Source organism: Myxine glutinosa, unplaced genomic scaffold (assembly GCF_964187855.1).
Source record: "Myxine glutinosa unplaced genomic scaffold, kmMyxGlut1.1 SCAFFOLD_1777, whole genome shotgun sequence".
Classification (NCBI taxonomy): domain Eukaryota; kingdom Metazoa; phylum Chordata; class Myxini; order Myxiniformes; family Myxinidae; genus Myxine; species Myxine glutinosa.
Genome location: NW_027617872.1, coordinates 41,502 through 53,202, shown reverse-complemented (window position 1 = coordinate 53,202; position 11,701 = coordinate 41,502). Strand labels below are relative to the sequence as shown.

The following is an 11,701-nucleotide window of genomic DNA, read 5'->3' as shown; positions in this document are numbered from 1 at the left end:
TGTGTGTGTGTGTGTGTGTGTGTGTGTGTGTGTGTGTGTGTGTGTGTGTGTGTGTGTGTGTGTGTGTGTGTGTATGTATCAACGTACGTATCAACGTACGTATCAACGTATGTACGAACGTATCAACCAACCAATGTACCAACCTTGGTTCCCTACATAATGAACTTGGTTTGACAAAATGTTAGAATTCAAGGAGTGAAAGATTTTTGGTAACTTGAGTAACAAAATAATGCACTCTCCCGTGTCTCCAGACCACGGCCTGATTTCTACTATCGATGCTTTCCTGATGGACTTTCCAATTCTAGGATGGATTGTTCTGGCTTACCCACAGAGGTCTCGGAAGGTTTGAAAAGTTTCCCCAGTGGTCACTCATCTCGTAAGTAAGCTTCACACTTGTTGTTTTACTTCCCCAACAAATCAGATCTCTTTGGGAGATTTTTTGGGAGGTTTTTCCCTCCTCTATTGCCTTTCTCTCATTTAACCCATAAAGCGCATCGGGCTATGATCGTGGCCGACACGTATGAGTTTAAAATGATGTCAACCAAAAGAACGAATCATGACCTTTCTTACAATGTATGTATATTACCTGGGTAACTTATGAAAGCTTGCTTCTAATTGGTGTAGAAGAGCCAATTATAAAATAGCATGTCTGCCCTACTAACCAGTAAATTCAGCAATTTATGGGTTAATTTTTTTGCATGAGTACTGTTACGGGGTCCTCCCCTATCCCCTGATCTCGGTAAACCTCCGAACCCCGAGAGGGTCCCCGGCAGAAAGATATGTTATCCTTGGTTGAAATTAATCAATAATGAAACCCTCAATGAAACCATCAAATGAAATAATCAAATCAATAATGAAACCACACCAAGGGTTATGAACAAACAATAATATATTATAAATCACACCGGAATCACGACACAAATAATAATAACAATTCACCCTACAATCCCTATCTGAAGATGGTACCACCTTATCTAGTCCTTTACCCAAACTCACGGCACTCCCCCAATGTCTCTGTACCCCTCCAAGGCGAAGTCGATTCGCTCCAGCGATCGTTGGATCAATGTCCAATCAAAATCAATTGAGGCGTGGACGATCGAAGCAACCCAGAGGTCACGTGGTCCAACACCCCGCAAAATAGCGGTGGGATGGAAACCCTCCCAAAGACGCGCTCCGACGTACACATTTGCGGTTCAATCAGCGAGTCTTTATCCATGAGTCAGCGAATCTCCTTATAATCCTCCGAAAGCCACTTTCTGGCACAGCCGTCCCCGGAAACCCACCGGGGAATAATGCCCGGCCGACGCGACGAAAACCTTTTCACTGAAGGTAGCGCACGTGGCGAAATGGCGGACGGCTTTCACTCGAGCCGGGGCTTTGAGGCAAGGATACTCCAGAACGTCAATGCAGATACCCGACTACCCAGGCTCCACAGCACTCCGGCGATATCACCTATCGCACGAACTTCCTTTCAAGGACGCAAAGTACACTCGCACTGTACGCTCGACCGCTCGGTCCGAGCTTCCACCAAAACGTCTTTCACGATCTCCTCACGCCTCTTCTTCCTCGCTCCCTTTTTCTTCCGGGTCACGATCCGATTTCCGGCCACATTTTACCAGGAGCGCTTTTAAACCTTTTAACCACAATAACCCTTTCCCTTAAGCCACAATAAGCATAATATCTAGAACCAACAATGATAACAATAACAACCATAATTAGGGCCGAATCCGTAACAGTACGTCATACTGCCTTTGGTTTGGGAATCATTGTTTTGTATTTTTTTATGAGTAAACAGAACAATCAGTGCAATATGATTGATTCCATCCCTGTCAACTGTTACGGATTCGTCACTTCCGTCTTTGTGGTTTTCATCCACTGGAAGCATTTTTAGTTTCATATACTATTATTGTTATATGCATGTGCATGCATGCATGTTTCATTTAAAATGCATGTTGTTGTTGTTGTTGTATACTATTATTGTTATAGTTTGAGCCTGGTGTTGGCTTAGCGGTTAGGGCGCCGGCTTGGGATCCTAGGGTCCTGGGTTTGAATCCCGGTCGATCGCTAAATTAACACCAGGGGGGTTGACTCAGCCTGTCATCCTTCCGAGGTCGGCAAATTGAGTAACGGCTTGCTGGGATGAATGATCCCGGTGTGTACCCCGGTTTAGAATAGGTACACCGTATCCCTGCGCATCGTAAGAGGCGACCAAGGGTTGGCGCCAGGAAGGGCATCCGGCCATAAAAACATTGCCTCAAACAGGGAACCATTATTGTCATGGGACCCGCAAGGCTAACCCCCGCTCCAGCGGGGAAAATTGCCTTTAAAAAACGATCATTCATTCATTCATTCATTCATTCTTTTGAGTGAAATGGAGATAACTGTCTTCAAAAGTAAAAATTAGTGTTTTAAAAGAAAAACGAAATGGATCGGGAGAAACCAGAAGAAGAAGAAGAGGAGGCTGAAGCGGATCAAGTGAGATCAGGAAAGAAAGGCCGATCTGCTTGGAGGTGTCGAGCGGACGCTGGCAAACGTTGGTCACGAGCGAATATTGGTTTCCCCGGGAAAGGGATTCCTGTGACAGAGTCGTTATCGCTGTGGCAGATAAACCTGCGTGACGGGTTTGCGGTTGGTTCCGAAAGTGAATCGTTGTTGGAGAGCAGGTACGCCTCCATTACGGGCCCGTCCGCCATTTCACCTCGCTCCAGCCATTTCACCGCGCCCCAGCCGTTAGCCTGGTTCGTGTGTGTGTGTCGTTGATTTCGTTTGGGAATTCGTGGTTTTCAGGCTTGGGGAGCTGCTGCTTGTTCATATCGGCATCATTGTCTGGTGAACCGAAGGTGTGAATTCCCAGTCGCCTTTTGGGTGAACTTTTGCCTGACCGACGTCGGCCCGACACCCACCCAGCGGCTCTTCGGCAGCGTCGACTGTCAGCCGTCCTGGGTTCTGGTCTCAATACGACCTTTTTCTTGTGATCACCGGAGCATGGATCGACTTTGGGCCTGGTGCCGTGACAGTGACTTTGAGGGTGTTACATTTTGCTCACGTGGAGTACCGTGAGTTATTCAGTTAAGAAACTGGCGGTACCATCATAGGAAGTATATGGTATTTTGTTGTGCAATTGAAGTTCTATTGTACTTGTGCACGTTGTTATTATTGTACGCTATCAATACAATACTTGGTTTTTTGTAACAACTGATTGGTGTGGTTTCACCATTGGTCATTGGCACACATAATAGCACATCTTTCTGCCGTGACTCCTTTCGGGGCTCGGAGGTACACCGTGACCGGGGTTTGGGGAGAAGCACGTAACAGAAATTGGGGGCTCGTCTGGGATTGAATTCCCCAACATTCCCAAAATTCCCAAATTTGGAATTTTCTAACATTCCCAAATTTTTCTGAAAATTTGGAATTTTTTGTGTGAAGGTTAACAGGTGCTAACTAATAGTCACCATGGTGTTTGACGTAGAAAAGTTTGCTACGTCCCCTAACGAGGCACAGTTCCAGGCGTTAAAAAGATCGGAACTCATGATATTGGCCAAATATTGTAACTTGGAGGTCCGAGTTAGTATGAAGAAAGCAGAGATTCAGACATTGGTGGTAGAATCTCTAGTGGGCCAATGGACATGGGAAGATGTAGCTTTGGATTGGTTACCAGAGGAAAAAGGAAATATGGAGTTCCGGAAAATGGAGATGCAACCACAGAGCCAGGAAAGGTGTTACGGATTCGTCACTTCCATTGTGGTGGTTTTCATCCACTGTAAACATTTCTGATTCCATGTACTATTATTGTTTTCAAAAGGTTTATTGTTTATGAACTGTTTTCAAAAGGTGAAAAAGTTCGAGTTAAAAGAAACAGGAAACCGGATCGGGAACCGGATGACGAAGAGGAAGAAGAGGAAAAGAAGGCGGAGCGAGTGGAGTCGGACAAGAAAGCCGAGCTGCTCCGAGTTCTGAAGCGAACGTTGTCGAACGGGAGTCACTAGCGAACTTTCGGGTTTCCCGGGAAAGGGATTCCTGCGACAGAGTCGTCATCGCTGTGACCGATCAACCTGCGTGTCAGGTTTTTGGCGGTGGATTCCGAGGAGAATTATCGTCGGGCCGTTGCGTCTCGAGAACGGGCCGTGGGCCATTTTGACTGGCGCGCTTTGCGCGTCGAGCAAGGTTTCTTTGCTTCGCTTCAGCCTTTGCGCGTTGCACAAGGTTTTTCTTTGCTTCACTTCAGCAGTTTTCACCGCATTCAGACGTATCTGGTGTGTGTGTGCAACGCGGCTTTTGAACATAAAATTGCGGTTTGCCGACTGTGAGCTGTGAAACGTCCATACCCGAGGGTGTGATCTCTCAGTCGCCTGGAGGGCGCCTTTGGATTTCCCAGTCGCCTTGAGGGCGCCTTTGCCCCGCTTTGGCAGCGGGACTGTTCTTGCCATCCGAACGGGATTCTGGTCTCGATTGGACATTGTTCTGGCGATCGCTGGAGCGAAACAACTTTAGCTTAAAGCCGGGAATAAGAGACATTGGGAATGTTCTTGGTTCACTCACTTGGAGCACAGTGAGTTATATGTTACGAAACTGATGGTACCATCATAGGACATATTGATTGTACTTTTGATTACTATTATTGTTGTACTGTTATTCTTGTGTGATCTTAATACAATATTTGTTTGTGAGTAACAATTGGTGTGGCTTCTCCATTGATCTTTGACATACAGAATAACACAGTTTTCTGCCGTGACTCCTCTCGGGGCTCGGAGGTACACCGTGACCAGGGGGTCGGGGAGGAGCACGTAACAAAGGTTAAAAGAGTTGGAATGGAAAGTGGAAAAGGAAAGAGCAGAACAGGAACGAGAACTCGAGGAGATACGAGCAGAGGAAAGGAGAGCCGAAAGGGATTTAAAGGAACGGGACATGGAGTATCAGAGGGAACTTAAACTCGAGGAGCTTGAAGTACTGGAGGAACAGAGAGAAGTAGTATCCATGCCGGCTAGTTCGACAACCCGTCAGAACTCTTGGGATTTTTTTTTTTTTTTTTTTTTTTTGGGGATACAAGATCAAGGCTCGTGAAAGAGCTAACATTAATCACACAGAAAGACAAACCGACACATAAAACATGTAACATGGGGAGCGGAAGACAAGATGGGGCGAGAGGGGGAGGAACACAAACACAACATCTGAGAGCAGGGATATCGAGAGATCTGTGGGAGGGAGAGGGCTTTGGGGGGGTGGGTAGGCATGGGGAGGGGGGGGTGGGAGAGGTATAAAACATATGGACACTGCCAGGACTTCCAGGAAAGAAGTTGGAATTTCAAACAAGGTGGATCTGGGGTGAATTAGTGGGGGTAGAAAAGATCAAGGTTTTGGATGGGGAAAGATAAGAGATGGTGGTGAACAGCTGTTTTAAAGACCTGGAGGGAGGAGTGGGATTGAAGGGAGTGTGGGAGTTTGTTCCAGAGGCGGGAGAAAAGAGGAATGAAAGAGTGAAGGTGAGCAGAGAGCCGAGATTTCGGCAGTTTAACCATCAGAGGGTTGCTGGCAGATCTTGTGCGACCTGTAGGAATATTTGGGGTACAAAGCACAGAGAGAGCTGGGGGAGCAAGGCCAGAGAGGAGTCGGTAGAAGACAGAAAGACCACCTACCTGTCTGCGGTGAGTGAGTGAAAGGCCCTCGGAGATAGCTTCATCACGGGAGATTCCAATGATTCTGAAACCTTTGGTTTCAACAGCGTGAAGCCGAGATATGTGTGAGGCAGGAGCATCGGCCCATAGGGGAGAACAGTATTCCATTGAGCTGCGGATGAAAGCCTTGTATGTGGTGAGGAGCTCAGGTGTGCCGAGGAAGGACTTCGCACGACGGAGGATGCCAAGTTAGCGACTGGCTTTGGAGGCCAGCTTGGATATGTGGTTTTCCCAAGAAAGATCATGGCAGATAGTGAGACCCAAAAGCTTGAGCGACAGTTGTACAGTCGATTTTTTTCGGAGAGACATCGTACGAGTGTGAGATTTGTCAGGATTGAAAGACATGTTCCACTTGTTTGACCAGTCTGTGATTTTGTCCAGATCTTCAGAGAGTGACGAGGCTGCAGACTGCCTATCTGAGGGAAGAGGAATGGAGCGGCAGAGAGTGGTGTCATCAGCAAAGATATAGAGAGGATTTTCCAGAGAGTCGGAGAGATCATTGATAAAGACCAGAAAAAGCACAGGGCCCAGAACACTGCCTTGGGGAACTCCAGCCTGAACAGGAAGGGGAGATGAGAGAAATCCATTCAGGGCCACATGTTGTCTACGACCAGAGAGGAAGTCCGCAAGCCATGCATGGAGATTTCCATGGATACCATAGGAGGAGAGTTTGGTGAGCATAGCTGGGTGCCAGACCGTATCGAAGGCACGTGATATGTCAAGGGAGACGGCTCAGATTATCTGTTTGGCATTGAGGACCTCCATCCATTGTTGAGACAGCAGAAGCAGCATGTCCAGAGTAGAATGACCTGGTCTGAATCCAAATTGATGATCGGAGATTAAGCCATTGGAGAAGAGGAAGGATTTGATATCCGAAGCAATGATGGATTCCATGACTTTGCTGATAATTGGGAGCAGGCTGATTGGTCTGTAGTTGCAAGGATCTGTTTTTGCACCTTTTTTGTGTAAAGCGGTAATGTTTGCTGATTTCCAGGATGCTGGCAGATGACCTTGAGCAAAAGAAAGGGTGAAAAGAACAGAGAGAGGCTGTGCAAGAGCAGCAGAGCAGGTTTTTAGGACCCGTGGGCTGATGCCGTCTGGTCCAGTTGCAGAATCAGAGTCGAGGGTTGAAAAAATCTTCTCCACCTTCTCAGGTGCAAAAGATTTCCAGGAGCAGTTGGGTATGACAGGAAAGGGTGGGGTTTAGGACACACGATTTTGAAACAAACACAGAATTGAGGCATTTGGCCTTCTCACGAACTGAGGCAGCTGTGGTGCCATTTGAATAATGGGAAGGTTTGGAGGAGAGTATATACCAGAGAGAGACTTAACAAGGTGCCACCAGGTTTTAGAGAAGGGAGACAAATTTAAAGGTTCATTCGTGAGGTTGGACAGATGTTGTTTTCTGGTTCTCCTGAGAGTGGAAAAATACTTGCTGTAGACCTTTTTGAATTCACTGAGATTGCCTTCCAGGAAGAGAAGGTAAGTTGTTTCAGAGCAACTGCCTCACCGCAGGATTCAGTGCACCATGGGTGGGAAGAAGGGTAGGATAACTGAAGATGGGATGAATCTGTGCATAAGAGAGCAGATTTCTGTGGAAGAATTCTCAGGCTGAGATAACATCGGGGGCGGTAGATATGGAAGAACAGTCTTTGAGAGGGAGAGACAGAGAGACACAACGAGAGACAGAGGGGGGGGGGGGGGAGGGGGAGGGGGGAGAGAAAGAGAAAAATATGAAGTCGTCACTATTTGGAGGCCAATAGTTGGTAACAGAGGGGAAGGCACAGCCACTGGGTGTTGGGAGGTGTAAGATCAGTACAAGGACAGTGATTGGGTTCTTAATGTAAAGTACATTGTCTCCACCGGTTGAGTCTCCACCGGTTGATGGGGGGGAGGGGGGGGTGACATTGTCGTGTCGTTATTGGCTGGCCATAGATATGCCTGCTTCATTATATATGATCGACTCCCTTCATTAGTATTTTTTAAATATATTGGACTCATTCCTTATTTGGCATTTTTTTCCTCCCATTTTGCCACTCTAGATGTGTTTGCAGGACTTGGTTTTCTTGCCTTGTACCTCGCGGGAAAGCTTCGGTGTTTCGTGCCAGCAATGCGTGCACCTGGTTTGCGGCTCATCATTGCCATATTTCCGCTCTTCATTGCTGCCCTTATTGCCGTTTCTCGTATATGTGACTACAAGCACCACTGGCAAGGTAATACGCGTTCAATTTTTGTGTGCTGTCAGTGCAACTTCACTGGAGGGACAGGGGGACACCTTGTGTCAACTCTCCACACACGTTTTGTTTCAAGTGGCATTTGTAATTGTATTTATATGTCAAAAATGTCAAAATTCTGAACTGCTGCAATGGGCCACTGCCGTTGAAGCCAACTAAGTCAAGGAAATAACTTTAATTGTGTGTCATGGCAATGTGATGCCGGTAAGAGCCAAACGATCAAAAAATACCCATTCCCTTGGATATTTTTGAATCTTTATCCATTTTTGATCGCTTATTTGTTTTGCACTTCCTTCAGATGTGGTTGTCGGCTCGCTGCTCGGCTTTGGGTGCGCCTTCCTGGCCTACAGACAGTACTACTCGAGATTGTCAGGCACTCATGCGGGGTCCCCGATGCACTCCGTCAAGTTGCGCCATACCAGCGAGGTCGATTCTACCGAAGGGAACTTTGTGTGAGGCCTTGCCAGCTTGTGCTGTTACACCGCACAGCATAAGTCGATATTATTGGTGCCCAGTTTTTAACAATTTCAAACAACAATGTAATTTATAATTGGTAGGTGCACCTCTAAGCATGATCACAGGTTGATGAACTACAAATTTGCTCTGGGCGACATGACCAACTGGTCTTGGTGCGTGGGCGTTTTTCTTTTTTAGTGTTCATTTTCAGTGTTTTTAGGTTTTTTAACAGTCAATTTTATTACAATGAGAACACGATTAGGGAGGGATTTGCCTCTGTGTACATGTTTTAGATCATGATTGGGACCATGGCAAGTGTCACTGAAATATTACCTGCAAGTGCAGACGACTGGTTGAACCACATAGATATGCTCCATGACCTTTTCTGTTTATCAGAAATTTGGTTGAATGGAAACCTCTGTTATATTTTGATTGTCAGGAAACAAAGGAATATATGTGGCGTGTTCAAAGAGTTATTTGAATGAGATACTGCAAACACAATAATCCAAGAAATGCCAATGTTGATAAAAAAAATTCCATATACAGAATGTCTATGTATGTTCGGGTGGCCAAACCGAGAAAATGCTTTTAAAAGTTTCACTGCATTTTTGTTACATGTTTGTATGTCCCCTAGTTTTGAATCTGTATGACCCCAAGTTTTGAATCAATGATGACATGAGGGACATGCCCTCTCAGCATTTGACTTTTAACGTCAATCTCAAGGTCATTTAGACAATAAATATATGATTTTTTTTTTTTTAATTCAAATAACCCACACTTTTTGTTGTTAAATGCAACAAACAGTTGATGGCTCACTTGGTCTTCCATATGGCTGAAAGCTTTACAAGAGAGTAGAAAACATCTCAACATGTGACTGAATAGGTGAAGCGATTTGTCGTCTCATTTTAAAATAACCATTTGCTGATTTCACATTGACAAGCAGTTGCCATGGCATCACTTGTGTGCAGTGGAAAGCGTTTTTGTCCCATCAATCGTCTCTTCTAGAGCAAAACTATTGTCACATGAAGCAAGAATCAAGTGACAAGGGACAATGCTATCAGGGATATAGACATAAGGGACAATGCCATCAGGGATATAGACGTAAGGGACAATGCCATCAGGGATGTAAACATAAGGGACAATGTCATCAGGGGTGTAGACGTGAGGGACAAATGCCATCAGGGATATACACAAATTTCTAGAAACTTGTCAATAATGCCAGTGGCAATAGTTGCATCAATTCTATGAACAGTATCCATGCCATTGAGATGTCCAGCACAATAAAGGAGGTTGCCAAGACATTCCGATCTTGCTGCCTGGTAGCAGGTGAGGTCAATACCCACATGTTTCAGGGTCAACTTCCTGTTTCTTGATGCTGCATGCACAACATATTGTGCAATACTACAAACCCTCTTTTTTTAGCTGCTCTTCACAATTCTCTGAATCACCAGGATTTTGGCCGGCCAACGAGTATTTATAATTAAGAAAACTATGCTTTAAAATATACAACATTGTGTCTTGGATTATTGTGAGTGTCTCGGTAATCTTATTAATCATATATTGGATGTTACGTCACGCTATCTTGTGACGTCGATTGTCTCTCCTCAATCAGCGGGGTAATTATTAAGAAATCCCATCCACCAAGGGGATGCAAACCCACAGGGTTTTCCATGCTCTATCCTCTAAATGCCTAGCATTGAGCGAAGAAGCAGCAAGTGCCATTCTGAAAATATTTGGTATGACTCGCCCAGGGTTAGAATGGGCAGGAATTTGTAATTTGTTCTTGGGTGCCAACGATCACTCGCCTAGTCTTTGTAAAAGATCTCTTTTTTTCCTACTCTTTGCGAACGCCCACCAGTTAACACTTGCAGATGGCGTGCCTGGGTTGATGTCAATCCGAAGGAAGGTGCACTCATTGATGCTATGTGCTTGCGAAGCACCAATCCGACAGTTTGTCAGGTCAGGAATTGGTGCGTTACCTCTGAGCTACCTTGATGGACCAAACCTTGCATAACTGAACATAAAAATGGACTCTTTCTTGTGAATTGCTTGAGCAAGTTCTGTTTATAGAAGCGGTCACAGAAAGCCACGTTTAGCGTTTGTTTCATCGGAATTCGTTTGGTTCATTCAGAATTCAGTTGATCGACCATCAGCTTAATGGAAGGCAACAAATTGGGATGTAGGTTTTTTTTGTTTGTTTGTTTTTTAAACAACTTGTTCGCCGAACATTTCTTGATAACCGAACTCTTGTTTCGATAAGAATGTTGCGACTTTATAAACGTATTTGATTGCACACCATGATAAATCGTGTCTAGCTTAAAGGACATTTTTGTGATTATATGTACATTTACTTTAAATATAAAAGTTGCAAGAAGTTATAGAACCTGTTTTATCTCCGACTTGTATCCAGACATATTTCTGTGTCCCAACCCTGCATGTCTTTGCACTGTATTATTGATTCGCTCCTTGTAGTTTTGCTTTGCATTGCTTTGATGAGCTTCTCACCGAAACCAGATCGGTTAATACGAGACCAATCCATGCACGTGTGTGCCTGACGAACGTGTGCTTTTGTGCTGCAACAAGTTTCTAACCGCAAAAAAGGTAACCGTTGTTGCAGTTACTGGTACAAGGCTAGCCACTATAAAATGAATTGATATGTGCTAAGTTAACACACATCCCAAATACATCAGTCCAACTGACTTGCGCTCACAAGGTGGACCTGATGAAGGACCAAACCAATATGCGTGCTCCTTGTGAAAATGGCTTCTTGTGCTGCTTTCTTCATTCCTCAAGTGTTGTGTTGATTTTGAAAAGGAAAAACAATTGTTTTTTTGTTTTTTTTACCAAATACAAACATTGTATGTTTCTTAATATTGTGAATTTTGCTGTTTACCTTTTGCACTAACAATTCCTCCTGCAATATGAGGCTGCTCGTCCATTTGCTCACTGCTATCATGTCGTTCCTTCAGAATCTTTAACGTGCAGTGCTGGGTTTGAACATTGCTCGTACATTTGAACCCTGCATGTGCGAGTATGCTCGTTTATTTCCCTTCCCTTCCCCTACCACCATCCATCCCTTTCCTTTCCCTCCTTCGCTTCACGATAAACAATTTTGCATTGTTCACTGTTGTTTGTCATTTATATAAATGTATCACCACCCATGTTCCTTGCTTGCAAATGTTTGCAAATACATCTGAGGGTCACACATTTAACTAGAACAGCACTCGTAGAGCACATAGTCTCGCCTCGCGTGTTCATTCTGAAAAAAAATACCATCATTAACTGAACACGCTACTATTATGATGGCACACTAATATTCTGGCCCATATACAGTCACGT

At 44.9% G+C, this 11,701-nt stretch overlaps 1 protein-coding gene across 1 annotated transcript; it reads left to right on the top strand.

Moving 5' to 3' along the window:
* The first annotated feature begins 206 nt into the window (after positions 1-206).
* Positions 207-11,484, top strand: LOC137420936 (phospholipid phosphatase 5). Its single transcript, XM_068106467.2, has 3 exons — positions 207-376; positions 7,715-7,885; positions 8,205-11,484. The coding sequence occupies exons 1-3, from the start codon at positions 307-309 to the stop codon at positions 8,360-8,362; spliced, it is 399 nt and encodes a 132-aa protein (XP_067962568.1). The 5' UTR covers positions 207-306; the 3' UTR covers positions 8,363-11,484.
* The last annotated feature ends 217 nt before the right edge of the window (positions 11,485-11,701 follow it).

Excerpts from the sequence above, each read along its gene's own strand:
- LOC137420936 (XM_068106467.2), top strand. The coding sequence starts at position 307 with ATGGATTGTTCTGGCTTACCCACAGAGGTCTCGGAAGGTTTGAAAAGT. Across the intron at positions 377-7,714 it reads CCCCAGTGGTCACTCATCTC|ATGTGTTTGCAGGACTTGGT; the intron begins GTAAGTAAGCTT and ends TTGCCACTCTAG. Across the intron at positions 7,886-8,204 it reads CTACAAGCACCACTGGCAAG|ATGTGGTTGTCGGCTCGCTG; the intron begins GTAATACGCGTT and ends CACTTCCTTCAG.